This window comes from Prunus persica, chromosome G3 (genome assembly GCF_000346465.2).
Source record: "Prunus persica cultivar Lovell chromosome G3, Prunus_persica_NCBIv2, whole genome shotgun sequence".
NCBI classification, from domain to species: domain Eukaryota; kingdom Viridiplantae; phylum Streptophyta; class Magnoliopsida; order Rosales; family Rosaceae; genus Prunus; species Prunus persica.
The window spans coordinates 17,943,654-17,966,417 of record NC_034011.1 but is presented as its reverse complement, the minus strand read 5'-3'; the positions used below and the strand labels follow the sequence as shown (position 1 = coordinate 17,966,417).

The 22,764-nt window shown below is 36.3% G+C and overlaps 1 protein-coding gene across 1 annotated transcript; it reads left to right on the top strand.

Annotated features, from left to right (window-relative positions):
• LOC18781801 (protein OPI10 homolog) lies at positions 1,640-2,620 on the top strand. The gene is made up of 2 exons (XM_007214977.2): positions 1,640-1,951; positions 2,051-2,620. The coding sequence occupies exons 1-2, from the start codon at positions 1,849-1,851 to the stop codon at positions 2,509-2,511; spliced, it is 564 nt and encodes a 187-aa protein (XP_007215039.1). The 5' UTR covers positions 1,640-1,848; the 3' UTR covers positions 2,512-2,620.

Genomic DNA, 22,764 nt, shown 5'->3' with positions numbered 1-22,764 from the left:
TTTAATAAAGGTAAGTCTCATTTTATTAGTGAGTTTCATCTTTTTTAAAGAAGTGGTATATAATGTGGTATAAAAATGTGGTAAGCTTAGCATTGCCCTTCTTCAAATATAATGCTTTATTATTAACTTGTGGAAAAAAAATAAAATAAATAAAGAGAGATAGAACCATCATCATTATTACACACGCGGTGTGCCATGACGGCATGGCCAAGTCCATTGGATCTAATTTTTTGATCCAGACACAGCTCATTAATATTTGCGTTAGTGCCGTGTTGTGCCCCATTTAAACGGGCTAGGGCAGTATGTACCGTTTGACACCTCTACACATGCCTTGGAGTTTGGAGCTGAAATGGAGAGATTTTCGTGCAATGAGGAGCACTTTTTGCTATTCTTGGCCAATAATACAATGACACATGAGATAACTTTTTCACGTGTCATTGTATTACTGGTAGAGGATAGCAAAACAGTTATATCCCTTTTATAAGTAAGTTTTTTTGCCTGAAATGAGCCTTCTATAACAGTGGAGTGTGTCAAGGAGTTCAATCCAGCATTTTTTTAAAATTTAAATTTATTTTTTTTTCAGTTCAATCTAGCTATTCAATAATAACAATTCTATTGATCGTACATCTATTAAGCATCCCCTCACACATAAATAAAGTTAGAGAAATTGTCTTTAGTATTTAAGCCTACAAGTGTACATCATACAAGTTCGTAGGTTACTTTGACACGAAAAAGGAAAGAAAAAAGTTTTTTTTTTTTTTTTTTTGGGTACAAGCGATAGTTTTTTAGTAAATTTAGGTTTTACCCATAAAAAAACTTTCACTTTTGGAAAAAGCCAAAGCTTTTTCAAAAAAGACAGAATAACCTCTCAACTTTCAAACCAAAGACATGCAAATGTAAAGGATTTCTTAGGAAATTAAAAAATAAATAAGGGTAATTTTGTCCATTTTTGCTTCTTTTAAAAATTTTCTCTCTCCTTTGGGTTTTTCCAAAGTCTCCCTAGTTTTTTTGTTGTCATAAAAAAATATAGGTGATAGTCCAAACTACACAGGTATGGGAGTTTCTCTTACATACTCTACTAAGATAGCTTCGAATGTAAGTTAACACATTTTTATTTTGGGCTAGATGACATCAGAATAAAAAGAAAAGTTGAGGTGTATCCAATTCAAACTTTTAATGACTTTCATAGAGTTTAAAAGTCTGGAGGTATTCAATTTAGACTTTTAAAGAGTATATAAAAGTCTAGTGGTATTCAATTGTGACTTTTAAAAAGTATTTAAAAGTTTGGTGGTATTCAGTTATGACTTTTAAAAAGTATTTAAAAGTTTGGTGGTATCCAAAAAGTTAATGACTTTTAAAAAGCTTATTAAATGAATTACTTTTCTATACTTTTAAGGCTAATTGTCAAGAGCAAAAGTCTTGTCAATTTACTAGTGACTTTTATCAACTCGATGAAAGTATTTAAAAATTTGTCATCTTGTCAATTTACTAGTGACTTTTATCAACTCGATGAAAGTATTTAAAAATTTGTCATCTTTATGAAAGTCACTTACTTAAAAAAAGTCTTTATAAGTATGAATTGAATACACCCCCTGATTACAAAACTTTTCTAGATTGTACTCGATGCTTCTCTTCTAAGACTTGACCAAATTCAAACCTTCCCACTCAGCTCACACACTGCCTACACGACCGTGCTTTCCTCTCTCCATTATTTCACCTTCTATATTAATAGTTTCCTTTCTCCATTTCTTCTCTGCCCCGCTGCTGCTCTAGTCCTTTCTCTTCTCTTCTCAACAAAGTCAAAAAATACAAAAACATAAATTAACGGTTTAAATCACAATCGAAAATATGTTCGGCGTCGTCTTCCCGAACCGTAGCTTCCCAATGGACATCTCCTCCTTCTCCCAAATCGATACCTTCCACTGGATCCTCGACATGAAGACCTTCGTTGGTATTTTATTTTCCTTTTTGTCCATTTTTCCAATTTCCCAATTTTTTTATCTTCGGCTCACTCTATCACTCAAACCTATGATTTTTCTAACGTGCGCAGGGGAGGCCTACGCTCAGGTCCGCGAAATGTGTATCTTCCTCTTAAACAACTTCACCCTCCCACCGGACAAAGCCCTAGCCGTCTACATCCAGTCCCCCGGCTCGTCCTTCTTCTTCTGCGGCGCCGTCACCGTGGCTCGGCCATCGGCTGTGCTCTCCTTGCCGTGGCCGGCGCCCGGCGGCGAGCTTCAGCTCACTGCCGACGCGGTGCCGCTGTCGGCCAAAATCGGTGTGTCGGTGGAGGACCTGGCGTCGCTGCCGTCGCTCGACGTCACCGCCGAGAAGCGAATAGAGCGAATGGCGATGAAGGTTGGGGAGAATCTGTTCAATTTCATGCAGTCGTTTTGTGGTGTGGATGGGTCTAAGCTGGTGGTGCCTACGGATATTTTGGATCGGTGGTTCAACAAGTTTCAGGAGAGAGCTAAGCGCGACCCTGAGTATCTGAAAGGCTTCGCTTTGTAGTTTTGTAAGCTCTGCTCTGTACTTTTCTCTGCATTGTTTGGTTAAACGAAGTTGAATTTTAAATTTGTAACGTGTTTTATGAAAATTGTGAGTTGATTTTGGTACTGCCTGTTTTTTGTTTGGGTGAATTTCGATTGATGACCAGTTTCAAACCAACTGTTTAGCAAAACGCTAGAAAACTTCGCTCTTACTTCAGAAATGCGTGGGAAACTTTACTGGAGTTTTGGTGATGACAAGGGTGTTAAGGGACGAGAAGAGTAGTTTCAAAATTGTGGGTTGTGAATGAGAGAGAATTGGTGGTATGGTATGTTAGGTTTTTGGGAAGGGCATGCAGGTAGAGTTTTGAATGCTGGGAGGGTTCTGTCTAAAGAATGCAATTTAGCTGAGACAATGGTGGGTTGTTTGAGTTGTCAGTCTGGATTTGCGATGCTAATGCTGAAATATGGCATTATTGGTGACATAAGTTATTTTGAATTAGAGGGCGAGAAATCGGTTAATCGGGGTACTCTGAGTTGTTAGTCTTCTTTCATCTAGTCACATTATTAGATAACAAAGTGTGTTTGAGATTAGACTTGGCTTCAATTTTGTTCATTTTGAATTTTACTCATGTGTTGTTGACTGGCATGTACTTTAAAAAAAAAAAAAGGAGAGATGTAAATGTTGATATAGATGAGTGGTAGTACCCTTCAAAAAGTGTATCGAAGGCTCTACTTACCCAGACTTTATGCTGGATGATTTTAGGCTGTTGTTATAACTTATGTGGATGTACTGCAGTTGCACTGTGCTATCCAAGACTGTTCATGCTGTAGTTTTTTCACGGTAGTATTTTATGTCCTCATTTTGATGCAGTCTAGAAGTCATAGTATTTATGCTTTTATGTTAGGAGAATCTGTGAAGTGGTAGTCGTTAATATCGTTTATTATAAATGAGTAGTTCGAAGAAAGTCCTGAGAGTTTAAGGTCATTACAGAAACCATATCTTTTGAGATATGAATCAACTTTACAGAATTTTCCTGCAGCGTACGCTTAGGATTGTGATGCAGTCTAGCCCTAGGTGTTACGCCTAAGATATATCGAATCAAGATGGTAGTTTCTTATATTTTCTTAGTGAACTTCTTTCCCTGTTCCTTAATTCCTATTCCATTTCACTACAGTTTATAGCCCAAGTTACACTATCAATTGCATTTTGTTCCGTCTTTTTCTATATCAAAATAAAAGACTTTCTACTTTCTAAGATCAGAAGCGCACCCAAGAACTCAATGGAATTGAACCAATTTAGAACTTGACGGAATGGAATAGATTTAGAAATGAGATTATTATCTGGTGATCTACTAGACAGTATCAACATTTGCTTGCTTTGTTCTGCTACCTTGAGTTGAGACGAGCAGTTTTGTATATGCTTGAAATGTGGTTGAGGGACAATTGTTGATGCCTTGGACTGCATATAGTTGAGAATTTTGTTGTCAATAATATTTTAAAATCGAGTGCCCATTTGGATGGAACAATTTATAGGATTTGGTAACTTATGTGTTAACTTAGGAAGATCTAAATCACATTAACATATTGTATCACATGTTAAAAAAGGTGTTGCGAATGTAAGTTTTATCGGTACTGCCCTTTGTGTTATCAACATGAAATGAAATCCACCATCTTGTAGTTATTGAAGGTCCTTCAAATTTTCTCTTAGATATCCTTTGCATGAAAATGAACATGAACAAATTTCTTGGCAATCTTTCGAAATATCAATTATATGCTGTATCCTTGCAAATTTTTCGCCCTGCTTAATCTGCCTCATTTTTTGATTGTTGTGGTAATTTGTAAGATTTCTTGGACACCAAGTGACTATTTATTCAAAGCAAATAAGAAATTGCCGTGTTAGTTCGTGTCGAAAAATTAGTATTTAGTATTGTTGATCTTGAAAATATGGGGGAATATTGGCCAATGATCGTGAACGATGTTGTAAAGTTAATAATGGAGCCCAAAATGGTAGAATCCACTACCTAATTGATTGAAGAATATTAATGATGTTTGTCTGCCAAACACTCGAGGGAAGCCAAATGCTTATGAGTGAACAACCAATATTTTGGCCTATAAATACACCTCTATCAGTAGAAAACATAGCTCTCCAAAAAAAGATGAGAGCACACCAGGTGAGAAAGAAAGAAAGCCCCGGTAGAGAAGGAAGAGAGAGAGCTTAGAGAGAAATTCTCCAAAAGAGAAAAATCAGTAAGCCACATATATTGTAAACACTAAAGTTGTAGCCCTATTATTTTACATAGTGGAAAAGTTACTGTTGCTGCTCTCCGAGGACGTAGGCATGGCTGAACCTCGTTAAATATTGTCTCATTTGCTTTACTTTATCGCACATATTTCAGTTATTTTATAACATGTTATCAGCGTGAAAAGCTCTTAGGTATAATTTTTGTACTGCACTATTATTTATAGTACTAACCATTGTGTTGATGTAAGGAAGAAAAGTAGTGGAGGAGTTGTGGTCTGCTAGAGAGATATACGAGCAAACCCACCAAAACATGATAAGCTCTTTGTCTTTTTATCTTCTTCATTTATTTTATTAATACTATATACTATTCAATACCATTTTTTGTATATACTAATTGTTCAAAAAGTTTGAGTTGTGATAATTGCAGGTGAGAGAGCAAAGGCTTGCACATATGCACAATGATCACTTCAATATCATTGTCGGCCATGATTCTTTTTATATATGGTTGCTTCATATATTATGTTAAAGCATCATCAACTTTTTGGTTTTGATATAATATATTATATATATAAGGGTAAACGGCCGAATACCCCCTGGACTATATCGACTATTGAAATGTCTTCCAGAGATTATTTTTTCAATCAATTTAGCATTTGAATTATTTTAAATGGCCAATTTAGCCCATGCCGTCAAGTTTTTAGATTTCCATTCAATTTTCTGTTAATTATAAGGGTACGTTTGTCATTTTACAAGCACAATACCAAAAAATAATAAAGAAAATGTAAAATCATAATTTCTTCTCTTTTTTTTATTTTTTATTTATATATATTATTATTCTTTTTCCTTTTCCTTCTTCTTCCCTCTCTTTTCTTTCTTCTCTCCCCGTCTCTGGAGAGACTGCTACTTCGTTGGCCAAGTACAGGTTGTGGACCAGAACTTTGGTCTCTTTGGTTGTTGGGTTGTAGCTCATCAATCTGCCATGGGGTCTGCCCCCTAAAATATCCGATGTTGCTCTTTCACTGGAAAATACCCAATCTGCCATGGGGTTGGGGTTATAGACCATCAATCTGCAGTGTTGTAGAGGTGGGTCTTCTTCTCCACCTCCATTGTTGCTCTTTCACTGGGAAAACATCCAGCTCTTTCACTGAAAAAACCTTACAGAAGTGGGATTGCAGAGAGAGGGTTTGGGGGATGGGGTGGGGAAGACGTTGATTCTAGGGTTTTTTTTTTGTGTTTTGTGTTTTTTTTTTTTTGCTTCTTTAGTTTTTAAAGATTTAATTATTTTTAACGACAAATTGGATGAAACTACATGGAAACTAACGGCAGGGGCTAAATTGGCCATTTAAAATAGTCTGATGGTTAAATTGGCTGAAAAAATAATTCATGGTGGACATTTCGATAAGCGTTATAGTTTATGGGATTTTCGGCAATTTACCCTATATATAATGGCAATATACTCAAGTTATACATATAGACCTACACGGCATATGTATATGCTCAAGTAATATTTATAGAATATTATTTGATATGATAGTCTTAATCTAGTATATATAATCCACGACTGCCAGAAGCAATAACTGTCAATTTATTATATACGGATCATATATAATTATATCAAAATCAAAAAGTTGATGATGCTTTAACATAATATATAAAGCAACCATATATGAAGAGAATCATGGCCGACAAAGATATTGAAGTGATCATTGTGCATATGTGCATGCCTTTGCTTTCTCACCCGCAATTATCACAACTTAAACTTTTTGAACAGTCAGTATATACAAAAAATGGTATTGAATTATAATATTAATATGAAAAGTTGATGGTAATATAATATATTATATTTATTTGCTCCTGTATTACTAACCATTAATAAAAACGGACCATTGGTAATACTAAACCTATTATCAGTGGAAGGCCGTTGGTAATACTAACACCTTTCTTATTTTATTTAGTGGTGGTTTTATCCCTACATTTATTGTATGGTGTAGGTTTATTATCCATATAGCAGTATTTATTTAAAAGTGTGGTGCGGGTTTATCGTCCACACTATTGCCTTTATTTTTATTTAAAAGTATGGAGTAGAATTAGTGCCCATACAAGCACATTTACTTTATTATTTAAAGTATGGTGCAGAATTAACGTCCATACATGAGGCAATTTAATTTATGAATTTACTTTACCGCACATTTACATTTATTTAAAGTATGGTGCAGGTTTATCGTCCATATCAGCAATTTATTTACAAGCAATTTATTTCATGGATTAATTGTGCGGTATGATGAGTTTTTACAGTATACAAATCAGGACCAGAAGCTCCTTGATCCTCATCATACAACTATATCAGGACTTGAAGATCCTTGATGATAATATTGATATGAGAGCTGACAGTCTCTCTGGTACTGTATTTGTAAATAAGTGACCGAACTTGAAGATCCTTGATCCTTGACATGTAAATAAGGACTTGGAGTTCCTTGATGATGTAACAGTACCGTATTGGTTAATAGTGTCGTACACATGAATAGTAATTGTACTGGCAAATGTACTATATGCATGAATAGACACAAATTTCATGACTTGATGAATAGTATCGTATACATGAACAGTGACGTATGCATAAATTTTAACCATTTTGGGTAAACCATCACTATATACAAAAGGTAACATGCAATTCCTTAAACTCATGGATGAGCAATTAAATGAGATGCTAGAAGTTCCTCAAAACATGGACAATTATGTAAGGGCTTGAAGTTCTGAAATATATACAAGAAATTATAAAAATGTCCATATCATGAGAATATGTGATTTTGGTCCAAAGTTCAAAATCTGACAATATTAAGAACTTGAAAGTTCCAATAGTTAAATGGACAATCCTTAATGTATTATTGCAAATTATGGTACACCGCATATTTCTTTGGCATAAGAAAATGATAAATTTAATAAAGTTTGATTTTGTTACAATCGACACCTCAAGAAAGAAATATATTTTATGAATTCCGGTTGTTAAAAATACACCGTGCAATGGATAATATCAAGATAAACCTCAAAGGATGAATTGAGACTCCCCACATATTTTGTTATAGTATATGATCTAGGCCAGAAGCTCATGGATCCAAATATATGAAAGAGTCCGAACCTGAAGTTTTGGGTATATAGTAGTTAATGCTCTTCACTACTATATTTCAATATTATCATAATTTTTACTCAATTTATATTTCATGCCCATTTGAAAAAGGCAAATAAATTCTGAGGTCGTGTTTAGCTTGGGCCAGAAGTTCCGGACTCACATGCATTGAAATATGTAACTTGAGAGATTTGGTGTGGTTATTTAAACCTATAAGGCACAAGGTTCCAAACCGTCATTTTGAAAAGAAGTAAAAACCACAGGTTCAGGTTTAAGAATTTGCGCAATTATTATAAACAGGAAAGAAGACATACAATAGATATATTTTTCCACCTGCAAGGAAAGGCAGGCTCTACAAAATCTATAAAATTACATTATGTTCTGGAGGCTTCTGAAGGAAGATGATGGCTCCTCTTAAGCTTAGCCATGAGCCCCTCGTGGTTTCTTAGAATTCTTTCATTGAAAACCTGCAACATGTCTAGCCTTCTTAGCATATTAACGGAGTACGAACTAACTAGTTTCAACAAGGCATTATTTTGCTCTTTAAGTTTCTCAACCTCCTGTCGAGATTCATGAAGCATTCTCTGGAGAGACGAATTTTCAGTGTTCAGCTTCTGAACCTCGTTTGCTCTAGCACGCAAACGATTAGCCATGTTAGAAACAGAAGCAGCACTCTGAATGCTAAAAGCTATTGAGTCATCAATAGCCTCTTCATCAGACCTCACTGATAATAGCATTTCATCCATTGGAGTAACGAAATTCATAGCTATTATGATAGCAGTCGCATCATTCATCATCACAGAATCATTAACCGTGAGATGACGATTTTGGGATACAAAGGACGGATGCCAGACTTTGGTGTCACGAGTTGTGTTGGGAGAAACATTTAAATCAAGATGGTTTGGACGAAAAGAAAAGGAAGCCATTTTTAGGAAGGTTTCAAGGAAAGTTTTAAGAGAAGCTAAATTTTCAGAAAATGAAAGGAAGTTGAGTTGAAACGCAATTACTCCAATCAGGTCTTGCAGAGGCAATATCTATAGGTGGAAATATGGCAACGGTTTCGAAGATCCCAATATTATCTCGGATCCCCATATTCTCTTTTTCTTTCTTAGATTCCAAAACTTCACGCGGCCTTCATTAATTTTTGTCGGCACTTTCGGCGTTCTCAAGTATAATTTTCGTCAAAGCCGATCTTGCTTTGTGGATTTCACTGAGCTACTTTTTCAAAAGCACCCCGAGAACCTCACAAATTTCTGTGGTTAATTTGAAATTCACCGGTTCTACCTATTCCTCTTATTTGTGTATAAATATGTTACAAACGAAATTTTCTTTGCAGAAGACATCTAATTTTCTACATAGCTAGTGATGCAATATCCACTTGTTTTTCCTATCAGTAAGCACTCGATGTGCTTAAGAAGCAAGACTATCTCTGATCACGTTTCTGCTACATCAAGGAACTGTAATGACGACCACATGCTCTGATCTCCTAGAGTTCCACTAGACTAGGAGAAATGAGAGTTTGTTGTCTACTTTCATTAGCTTCCTCCCCTAACTGCTTACCTTACCTTGCAATCAATATCACAATTTTTGTATCTTTTTTTTTTATTTATAACTTTATGTTCATAAGGGATTTTATTTCTTTAGAACGGACATCTGAAGAAAGAATCCATGTTGTGATCCTAACTTTGAGGGTTATTTGTTTTGACAGATAGAAGAATTGTGATTTTTGCTCTTGCAGGATATAACTAGATCATCAAGCATTACATTGTATTTGCTAAGCCGATACAAGCTTGGAAGATATTTGAACAAAGTCTCTCCCACCTAAGGATGTAAGCGATACTTATGTTATTTCATACTTGTACTCTTATTTTGATATTTTGAACAACATCCTTGAAGGTAACCAAATGGGGAGATAAGGCCGTTCCAGAAGAATGCCATGCAAAAGACCATTCCAAAAGAATGACTTGCATTATAAATCGTTCCAGAAGAACGACTTGTATTATGACCATTCCAGGATAATGACTTGTATCATTCTGATATGTATTCATGAATTATTAAAGCAAATTTCACAGATTGCAAGTTGAATACATTGATAATACACTGCATAAATTAAAGTCCCATAAGAACAGAACATGGGTATAGCAGTGATCAATATGATGCACGCCTGTTGTGTAGCAAATGATATGGATTGAAGTCCCGGAAAGACAATCCTTTAACATGTCAATATTGATATGATGTACGCCTAATGCGTAGCAAATTATATGGTTTAGAGTCCTAGAAATTAATTGACATGTATGTATTAATCTGTGGCATGCCTGCAGCATGACAAATATATGGGTTCTAAATGTTCCAACTCCCTAAATGGAGATTATCCATGCCCTACTGTAAAATAACGCATCATTGGAGGTTATGATCCACATTCTCACATAATTCATTCTATAAGAGATTTCTATCTAGAAAGAGACAATAAAAGCCCCCTGAAGTGGCTTGGGTACCCAAAAACAAAGAAATGTTTATAATTGATGCATGCGTATGCACATGAGAATGGTGAGATCACAAATTGATGAATGACAATTTTTGATTTTGGAGTAGCTATTCAAATCATTAATGGGCTGTGTTGATTGGAACCACGTTTTATTATTAAATGTCAACAATTTCTTTAGCCAAAAAATGGAAAGAGGAAATTCTATTACAGATGAGAATGAACGTGAATGAACAAACCCATAGTACGAACCCCAGAAGATGTTAACCTTGAAAGTTATACTTGGGTGTTCGGAATAAAGAGGAATGCACTCACTTTGCATGACACAATGTTTCTAATAGAAACAAGGAATGTTGGGTTTCTCCATGTTTACTAATGCAATCGTGCCTTCTTATTGCACATTTACGGAGCCCAACATGTTATCTTTAAGGGTTATTAAATGAACGGAGCATATCGCCAGAAGCGATTCCCTAAAAGATGTACAAGCAGAACAAATAGCTAGAGATAAAACTATATAATGTGTCATGAAGTGTAATCCCTTAAACAAAATCCTTGAATGATTGAAATTGCATGAAGCAATCCCCTGAAGGACATGTGCCTGAAGCACAAAATCTGTACTCAATACTAATATGTATAAATTGCCTTAGTGAGTACATTAATTATGATGTGGTTGCAAAACATTACAACTCCTGAAGAGTTGATAATTGATCAAAACTCCAGAAGAGTTAATACTTGATTAAAACTCCTGAAGAGTTCAAGAAATATTTGTCTCGACCTGAAGATCGAGCATTATGCCAACGAGATTCTTGCTTATACTAAGAAAGTATTGAAGCATTTTTATGTGGATTATCTGTTGGACACTTAAATAATTTTTCGGAAGTATACTGGACTGGACATTGTCTTTTCCAGATAAAGCTCAACTCCATCACCACCACTTTGGGATGATGTGAGGCATATTTGATGCTATCTCCGTATAACACCGTATACGGGCATATTCTTTTCAAGTGAACTTACAAATAGCCCAGGTTTTGTTGGATACGCAAACCCTGGAAATTTTTATGATTTACATAGAGATAGCTCACTGGAAATATATTTACTTACTCAACTACATGAATTGTTGATGGCTACATCCCTCACTCGGTCGTAAAGATCTTCCCTTTGGAAAAATAGTCATGAAGATATCAAGGGGGAGATATTCATCAGGGGGAGCATCCAGAAGTATGATATACGGATTGTTGTACTCTTCTTCCTTCCATTAGTTTTCTACCTTACTGGATTTTCTTCAAAGCAAGATTTTAATGAGGCAACAGACATATCATTTGTGGTCTCCAAGGGGGAGTGTTGTAAAGTTAATAATGGAGCCCAAAATGGTAGAACCCACTACCTAATTGATTGAAGAATATTAATGATGCTTGTTTGCCAAACACTTGAGGGAAGCCAAATGTTTATGAGTGAACAACCAATATTTTGGCCTATAAATAGACACCTCCATCAGTAGAAAACATAGCTCTCCAGAAAAGGATGAGAGCATACCAAGTGAGAAAGAAAGAAACCCCCAGTAGAGAAGGAGGATAGAGAGCTTAGAGAGAAATTCTCCAAGAGAGAAAAATCAGTGAGCCACATATATTGTAAACACTAAAAGTTGTAGCCCTATTATTTTACATAGTGAAAAAGTTATTGCCGCTACTCTTCGAGGACGTAGGTATGGCCGAACCTCGTTAAATATTGTGTCTCATCTACTTTACTTTATCGCACATATTCCAGTTATTTTATAACAAACGACAATTATTGATGAACAAAATTACAAAAGTGAACACACAGAAGACACAACAGTTTCCATGTGAGGTACTTGCTACAAGTACATAGGTAGGTCAACATCAAAATATATATGTTGGGGGATAAATAAAAAATAAAATCCTACTCTCCTTAGAGTAAGTGCAGCGCTCCCCAAGCCCCAATTCCCCCTCCAGTGCTACAAACCCAGCCGAGGCAAAACTGGACTAGGCTCTTGCCCGAAGGCGCTGATGTCAGCTGTGACATCACGATGACGTGAACGAGCGAAATTATTATTTTTTACCGTTGGCATGTGATGTCACAGTTGATGTCAGCAGCTTCAGGCAAGAGCCCAGTCTAGTTTTGCCCATGAGCTTGCTCAGGCTGGTGGGCCCCATGGCTTGCCCAGGCTGGATTTGTAGCGTTGGAGGGGGAATTGGGGCCTGAGGGGGCCTGTTGCCATAGCAGGGCCTTAGCGCTGCACCCTCTCTTACACAACAGTTAAAACACGATTTACATATGATACTTGGGTCTAAATTCTACACGTGACTTATATTGGATGCATATCTTTTTGTTTTTTGTTTTTGTTTTTGTAATTCAAACATGCACATGGGCTCGTATCAAGAAACTCGTCGTAATTCTTATTATTAATATCTAAGGACGATAATGGTGAGCTTTTATGACTATCTTCACAAGCTTCAACCATTTTGCAAACTTGGAATTGAAACGTTGCTTGTACTTTGGTGTTCAGCAGGTTGCAACAATAGGGAGAAAATCCAAGAGACCAGCAAGAAAGTTAAAGATTTTAAAGATACTGAAGTTACTAATGTTACTGGAACTTCGCATAAAGGGCAGAACCATGAATTTTTCGACGGGTGGGCTAGCAAATTTTTTAGCTTAAACTTTGATGATCTTTTATCTATATATATATATATATATATATATATATTACAAAAACTTACAATTTCTATAGTTTTTCTATAAATAAAAGTATATATTAGATCATACAAATCAAAAAAATAAATACATTTAACATAAAACAAATACATATTAAATGCAACCACAAAATACATATTATCCAATTGAATATATGTTCTTTTTTTCTTTTTTTTGTTGAGAAATTCTATGATTGCATTCATAATTCAGTCAAAAAAGCCACTAGTCACAAAGGGCCAATACAAACTAGCCACAAAAGGGCCATTACAATAACGGAGCGGTCTAATATCAAAATTAAGACAATATGGCGTGTCTCCACTAACGATCAGGTAGGATCGAAGAAACTCTAGCATAGGCATCCCAACTAAGATTGCAAACTTAGAATAATAAAAAAAAAGATAAAGCTTAAAAAAACCAAGTCATAGCAATACAAATAAAACTCTCCCAAAGGAGAGATGAAAAGCTCTCACAAAGGAGAGATGAAAAGCTCTCACAAAGGAGAGACGAAAAGCTCTCACAAAGGAGAGATGAAAACTACATAAAGAACCCAAAGAGTCTCTGCAACTTATTCCAAACATAAAGAAATTGCAAAAAAGATGGTGGTGGAGATTCGACGCTGAAATGCAGGTGAAGATCCGACGTTGAGCCGCAGCCGCCTATAATGGTTGGATGAAAACCATAACAAAACTAAGACAAATAGGGAAAACCCTTTGTCTCTAAAAATGGGGGAAGAGGTGAAAGGAGGAAGAGAAGAGGGGAAAGGGGGAATAACAATGGCTTGCTCCCCCCTCAAAGTGGAAAAGGCTCTAAGAGTGTTTTTTGGGAGAAAGGGGGCTAGGGTATAAAGAAAGGTGTTGTTAAACAAACTCTCCAATTGAATATATGTTCAACAACATAATTAAAAGCTCCTAAAAAACAATATAATTGAAAGTGTACATATTCAAGTTGTACCATGTGATCTTTGAGATAATTAAAATCCTTTGTCATCATATTTAAATCGATATTGTTACCAACTTCTTTTTCAATATATACAATCATGGAATAATATTTTCCTAATATGCTATAATTTATGGTAGGCCATATAGGTTTTTAGGCTATGTGTTATAAATCTAGAGGAATTATAGAGAGAATTGAGGTATAGAGAAAATATAGAAATATGATGTTTTATTGAATCCTTTTTCTGTCCATTACAAAGGAAGGGTGAACCCTTTTGTAGGCAAAGCCTCTTCCAACATGTGGGCTCCACTTTATCATCTTACAACACTCCCCTTTGGAGACTACAATGTATGGAATATGCCTCGTTAAAAACCTTGCCAGTAAAACCCAGTGGGACAAAAACTGGTTGAAGGAAAAAAGAGTACATAACCATGTGTAACATAAAATTCTGTGTATATTGACACTCGTGAGACACTGCCTCATTAAAACTTTGCCATGAAAAATTCAGTGGGATAAAAACCTGAACAAAGGGAAAAGAGTACAGTGTGTGAAGGTCTTTATTGGCAGCACGCTCCCCCTGATGCTTGGCAAAATATCTTTAAGCCATATTGTTGATCATCTTTCTGAATATCATAGTTGACACTGCTCCTGTGAGTCAATCTTGTAATATTGTTGGATGCTCCTCCTGAAATCTTCATGACTAACTTTTTCCAGTAAGCGACCATAGAAATTTCTAGAGTCCGCGTATCCAACAAAATCTGGGCTATTTGTAAGTTTACTTGAAAAGAATATGCCCGTATATGGTGTTATGCAGAGGTAGCATCAAATATGCCTCACATCATCCCAAAGTGGTGGTGATGGAGCTGAGCTCTATCTGGAAAATATAATATCCAGTCCAGTATACTTCCGGAAAATTATTTAAGTGCCCAACGAATAATCCACATAAAAATACTTCAATATCTTCATAGTATAAGCAAGAATCTAGTTGGCATAATGCTCGATTTTCAGGCCGAGACAAATATTTCTTGAACTCTTCAGGAGTTTTAAGGTGTTGCAAACATATTATACTCAATATACCCACTGAGGCAATTTGTACATATTAGTATTGAGTACAAGATTTGTGCTTCAGGTACATGTCTACAGACTTGGTTCATGCAATTTCAATCATTCAATGATTTTATTTAAGGGATTATACTTTATGACACATTATATAGCTTTAACCCAGCTACTTATACATCTTTAGGGAATTGCTTCTGGCGATATGCTCCGTGCATTTAATAACCCTTAAATATAACATGTTGGTCTCCGTAAATGTGTAATAAGAAGGAACAATTGCATTTGTAAATATGGAGAAACCCAACATTTCTTGTTTCTGCCAGAAACATTGTGTCATACAAATGGGTATATTCCCTTTTATTCCGAACACTCAAGTATAACTTTCAGTATTAACATCTTTTGGGGTTCATACTATGGGTTTGTTCTTTCACGTTCATTCTCATCTATAATAGAATTGCATCTTTCCATTTTGGCCAATGATATTGTCGACATTTAATAATAGAATGTGGTTCCAATCAACACATCCCATTGATGATTTGAGTAGCTACTCTAAAATCAAAAATTGTCATTCATTAATTCATGATCTCATCATTCTTATGTGCATGCGCATGCATCAATTATAAGCATTTATTTGCTTTTGGGTACCCAAGCCACTTCAGGGGGCTTTTATTGTCTCTTTCCAGACAGACATCTCTTATAAGATGAATTATGTGAGAATGTGGATCATAACGTCCAATGGAGCGTTATTTTACGGTAGGGCGTGGATAATCTCCATTTAGGGAGTTGGAATATTTAGAACTTATATATTTGTCATACTGCAGGCATGCCACATATTCATACATACATATCAATTTAATTGTCCTTCTGGGACTTTAAACCATATAATTTGCTACGCATTAGGCTTGCACCGTATTAATGTTAACATGTTAAAGGATTGTCCTTCCGAGACTTCAATCCATATCATTTGCTACGCAACAGGCGTGCATCATATTGATCACTGCTATACCCATGTTCTGTTTTTGTTGGACTTTAATATATGCAGTACATCATTAATGTATTCAACTTACAGTCTGTGAAATTTGCATTAATAATTCATGAATACATATCAGAATGATACAAGCCATTCTTCTGGAATGGTCATAATACAAGTCATTATTCTGGAACGATCTATAATGCAAGTCATTCTTCTAGAATGATCCTTTGCATGGCGTTCTTCTGGAACGGCCTTATCTCCCCATTTGGTTACCTTCAAGGATGTTGTACAAAAAATAAAAGTACAAGTATGAAATAACATAAGTATCGCTTACATCCTTAGGTGGGAGAGACTTTGCTCAAATATCTTCCAAGCACGTAACGGCTCAGCAAATACAACATAATGCATGATGATCTAGTTATATCCTGCAGGAGCAAAAATCACAATTCTTCTATCTCTGTCAAAACAAATAACCCTCAAAGTTAGGATCACTTTATGAATTCAACCCTCAAAGTTAGGATCACTTCATGAATTCTTTCTTCGGATGTTCATTCTAAAGGAATCAAATCCCTTATGGACAGAGAGTTATAAAAAGAGAACAAATGCAAAAAATTGTGATATTAATTGCAAGATAAGGTAAGCAATCAGGTGAGGAAGCTGATGAAAGCAGACAACAAACTCTCATTTCCCCTAGTCTAGAAGAACTCCATGAGATCAGAGCATGTGGTCATCATTACAGTTCCCTGATGTAGCGGAAACATGATCAAGGATAGTCTCGCTTCCTGAATGGATGATCAGAGATAGTCTCGCTTCTTAAGCACATCGAGTGCTCACTAATAGAAAAAAAAAGTGGATATCGCATCACTAGGTATGGAGAAAATTGGATGTCTCCTGCAAAGAAAATTTCGTTAGTAACATATTTATACACAAATAAGAGGAATAGGTAGAACCAGTGAATTTCAAATTAACCACAGAAATTCGCGAGGTTCTTGGGGTGGTTTTGAAAAAGTAGCTCTATGAAATCCGCAAAAAAAGATCGGCTTTGACGAAAATAATACTTGAAAATGCCGAAAGTACCAACAAACATTAATGGATTTTTATAGATTTTACAGAGCCTGCTCCTTCCTTGCAGAAAAGAATCTATCTGTTGTATGCTCATTTCCTGTTATAATAATTGGGTAAATTCATAAACCTGCACATGTGATTTTTACATTTTTTCAAAATGACGGTTTGGAACCTTATGCCTTATAAGTTCAAATAACCACATCATCCCTCAAATTATATATTTCAATGCATGTGATTCTGGAACTTCTGGCCCGTGCTAAACACGACCTCATAATTTATTTGCCTTTTCCAAATGGGCATGAAATATAAATTGAGTAAAAGCCATGATAATGTCGCAATATAGTAGTGAAGAGCATTAACTACTATATACCCAAAACTTTAGGTTTGGGATTTCACATATATTTGGATTCTTGGGCTTCCAGCCCAGATCATATAATATAACAAAATGTGTGGGAAGCCTCAATTTATCCTTTGAGGTTTATCCTGATATTATCCATTTCACGGTGTATTCTTAACAACCAGAATTCACAAAATATATTTCTTCATTGAGGTGTCGATTATAACAAAATCGAACTTTATTAAATTTATCATTTTCTTATGCCAAAGAAATATGTGGTGTACCACAATTTGCAATAATACCTCAAGGGTTGTCCATTTAACTGCTGGAACTGTTAGGTTCTCAATATTGTCAGATTTTGAACTTCGGGCCAAAATTACATATTCTCATGGTATGGACATTTTTATAATTTTTTGTATATATTTCGGAACTTCAAGCCCTTACATAATTGTCCATGATTTGAGGAACTTATGGCGTCTCATTTAATTGCTCATTCATGAGTTTAAGGAATTGCATGTTCCTTTTTGTTTATAGTGACGGTTTACCCAAAATGGTTAATATTTATGCATACATCACTATTCATGTATACGGTACTATTCATCAAGTCATGAAATATGTGTCTATTCATGCATATAGTACATTTTTCAGTACAGTTAGTATTCATATGTACAACACTATTAACCAATACGGTACTGTTACATCATCAAGGAACTCCAGGTCCTTATTTATATGTCAAGGATCAAAGATCTTCAAGTCCGATCACTTATTTACAAATATGGTACCGGAGAGACTTCCAGCTCTCATATCAATATCATCATCAAGGATCCTCAAGTCCTAATGTAGTTGTATGATGAGGATCAAGGAGCTTCTGGTCCTGATCTGTATACTGTAAAAACTCATCATACAGCACAATTAATTCATAACATAAATTGCTTGTATATAAATTGTTGGTATGGACGATAATCTCGCACCATACTTTAAATAAATGTAAATGTGCGGTAAAGTAAATTCATAAAGTAAATTGCCTCATATATGGACATTAATTCTGCACCATACTTTAAATAATAAAGTAAATGTGCGATATAGTAAATGTGCTTGTATGGGCACTAATTCTACTCCATACTTTTAAATAAAAGTAAAGGTAGTTGTGTGGACGATAAAACTCGCACCACACTTTTAAATAAATACTGTTGTATGGGTAATAAACCTATACCATACAGTAAATAAAGTAACTATAGGGATAAAACCACTACCGAATAAAAAAAGTGTTAATATTACTAACGACCTCCCACTAATAATATGTTTAATATTATTAAGGGTCTATTCTTATTAATGATTAGTAAAAGAAAAGTAAATAAGAATAATATATTATATTACCATCAACTTTTCATATTAATATTATATATATATTGTCAACTTGAAATGCCTCCCCCTTTGTTTTTTTTTGGGTGAAATTCCTCTCAAAACTAGAGGAAATAGGAAATAATGTAGTATTATTATATTAATATATGTAACTAGAAAAGTAGAGACAAACCATAGTGCTAGTCTTCCTTCACTTCACGTTTGTCTACTCCATAATTTCATAAATAAAGTGGTTGAACATGAACCTGCACCAAATAGTGTGGACAAGAACGAAGATGCCAATAATCTCAGCACCCAAAGTTGGTTGTCCATGCTGTAGCCAATATATAAACTATTAAATCTCCCACCAAAAATATAATATATAAAGTAACTAAAAGCAAATAACAAGCGATTGATAAGGATATGGTTGTCCATGCTCCCAGTTGCTCTCTTATCTCCACTAATCTCTGAGTTCGAGTCCTCTTGCTGTTGGGGGGTTGAGGAATAATATCTGATGGTCTTTGAGGCTCTTGTCTTCTCTCTTCCTTTGAGAAGACAAGAGCTGATATTCATGTATGAGCCATCAAGTTTCGCTATCTAGATCAACGACTCCTTTGAGAAGTCCATGGCAACGCCAATCTTCCTACCCTTTCCCATTCTGATCTCTCTCTCTCTCTCTCTCTCTCTCTCTCCCTCTCTTCTGCACCAGTTGGGTTATTTTGATCGGACAAGAAGGCACAGTTGTGGCGTGTGAAAGTTCAAAAGACAGAAAAGCAGAGAAAGAGGATGGTTTTTGGATCTGTGACTTCCACTGTGACTTTGTGATTTGGCTTGGCTTGTAGTTTTATACATGGGTTTGCATTCTTCTCTGCTATGGTTATGGAAAAAGGAGCTGGGCCTTTAGTGAATGGTTGTGGAAAAATCTGACCAAGAATATGGAACAAGAAGAAGCACTTTGATGGGATTTATGTATAAAATAAAAATAAAAATAAAAAACTTTTCAAAACAGCAAAAGTGAATGCGGCTTGAATTTCAATTGGCTGGTCAAGAAGGAAAGACCAACCAAACCAAGCCCAGTGAAAAATCATTGCCTCTGCTGTATTCCTTCAGCTGCATGATGAGAAAGTTCTTGAGAGACTGGCAAACCGAGCCCGACTTGTGATCCATACAAGCCATGGGGTTCTGTAGCTTTCCATTGTGGATTCATCCCCAAACTTGTGCATAATCAATATATACGACTTCAAACAGCCAAGGTTTAGAAACAGAGAGAGATGGGTTGGTGAATAAAAAGTCAGAAATTGGTTCTGATGCCAGAAGAAATAGGTACAGATGAGAGTGATAGAGAGCAATCATGGAAACCAAACCCAAGAAAGAATAGTAATGAAGCAGAGTGTTTTGATCGAATATCCCAGCTGGTATTTTCAGAGATATTCATGCTGATAACGTGTTATAAATCTAGAAAAAGTATAGAGAGAATTGAGGTATAGAGAAAATATAGAAATCTGATGTTTTATTGAATCCTTTTTCTGTCCATTACAAAGGAAGGGCGAACCCTTTTATGTTGGCGTGACTTGTGGTTATTGACTTACTTTCCTTACACACCAAGAATTCCTATTATAATTGTAATTGATTTATTTTAAATCCTGATTTCCTACTGTAAATAGATTTAGGAATTTATTATTTACTTGTCCATTCAGGTTTCGTTGTATTATAAATATGACCTCCTACAAGGAGAAGAATACACAGAAAATTCCCACAAACAAATATTCTCTCATAGTTTTTATATTTTAGTATGGTATCAGAGCGGCGATTTTGGAATTGCTGACTCTAGTTTCAAACCCCCGCCGCCGCTATGGGGGTTGATGATTTTTTCAACCCTCATGGAGGTAGTACCACTGACTCCTTCTCTCATTCTCAACCAACCATCGTTGAGTTGAGTGCCCAGATGGCTTCGCTCCTACATATGCAGACTTTGACCCTGAACCTGATCTAGAATCAGGATCCTCTTTTGACGACCCCGACCCCGACTATGACGACGACGACCCCGACTCCGACTCCGAAGACGACCTCGACCCCCACTCTGATGATGGCCCCAACCCCGAATTTGTCTCTGATTCAGACCCCGATCCCGATTTCGACTCCGACTCCAGCCCCGACTCAGGCTCAGATTGCGATCCAAATTCCTACTCAACCTGTATCCTATGCATCTTCCGCTGCACAGATTTTGACTTCTAGACTAACGAAACATGGACCAGATTGCGCATATTGTGGTGATCCGAGACACACTTGTGAGACTTGTTTTAAATCGCATGGCTACCCCGATTGGTGGGCTACTCTTACAGATCGAGGACAATGCACCATTAATGGTACTGGTTATGGATTCCATACTTCCGATAAGATTGATTCTGGATAATTGATTCTGGTGCAACTGATCATATGACATTTGATCCTGATGATTTTCTGAATACTACACAACCTCGACGAACTTGTATTGCAAATGCCAATGGTGTTACTTATCCTGTGACAGGGGCTGGCATTGTTGCACTCTCATCCCCTCTCACACTATCTAATACTTTACTTGTTCCATCTTTATCCACTAAATTGTTGTCAGTTAGTCAGCTTACTGAACAATTGAATTGTTGTGTACTTATTTACCCGAGTTTTTGTTTGCTTCAAAATATTCACACTAAGGAGATTCTTGGTCGTGGTACTAAGAAAGGGGGGCTATATTATGTTGATGACTTCAGTCCCGGCGTGGCTAATAGTGTGACACATCCCTTTGATAGCAAACAAAAGCAAATCTAGTTGTGGCACCGTCGATTGGGGCATCCATCTTTTAGTTATATGAAGCATCTTATACCAGATTTATCCTTAGGTTTTAAGGACTCCGACTTCACATGTGATACTTGTATTTTGGCCAAGAGTCATCGTGTGCCCTACCCGTTGAGTACGAACAAGTGTACTACTCCATTTACGTTAATTCACTCTGATGTCTGGGGACCTTCGCCTATCACTGCTCCTTCTGGTGTTCGATGGTTTGTCACATTCATCGATGATTGTACATGGATGACATGGCTTTATTTGCTGAAGAATAAAAACGAAGAGTTTTCCCGTTTTCAGTCCTTCCACAAACAGATGAAAACTCAGTTTAATGCTCAAATCCAAATTCTTCGCTCAGACAATGGTGGAGAATTTTTCAATCATGACTTTCAGACTTACTTCCAACAACATGGAATTATCCATGAGACGACTTGTCCTCAGACACCGCAACAAAATGGTGTTGCTGAACGAAAGAATCGACATCTTCTTGAAACCGCCCGAGCACTTCTGATTGGCGCTCATGTTCTGGGATGATGTTATTGTCACCGCAGTTCACCTGATCAACTGCATGCCTTCTGGTGTATTGACCTTTAAAACTCCCTTACAGGTGCTTGCGCAACACAGACATCTACCTTATGTTTTGGTACTCACACCCTGAATCTTTGGATGTGTGGCTTTCGTTCATCTCCACAAAAATCAACGTAGCAAACTTGATCCATGTGCGCTTCGTTGTGTTTTTGTGGGTTATGCCACTCATCATCAGAAGGGTTACCGCTATTATTACCCTCCTACCCAACGAACCTATGTCACTTTGGATGTGACCTTTCTGGAATCTGAGCTGTTCTTCCATGACCCATCATCCAATTCTACGCTTCAGGGGGAGATACGAAGTGAAGAGCGGAATTGGAGCAATTTGAAAAATAAAGAAATTCTCCTCTGTACAGAAAAGATTGATCATCCTGAGTCTGGAGCACGAGATTACTCTCTGTTGAAAAGCGACTAATCGCCCATTCATAGGGATCAATTGCCTAACCCACCTGATCCATGCGAAGATATTTCTGATCCAAGTCTCACACCTACAGACAATACAGAACAACATGATGAAGACCCCCCCTTTAACTCAACCGTACCAACAGACCAATCTCCTGAGAATATCCTTGAGGTAACTACTCCTACTAGACTTGTGCATT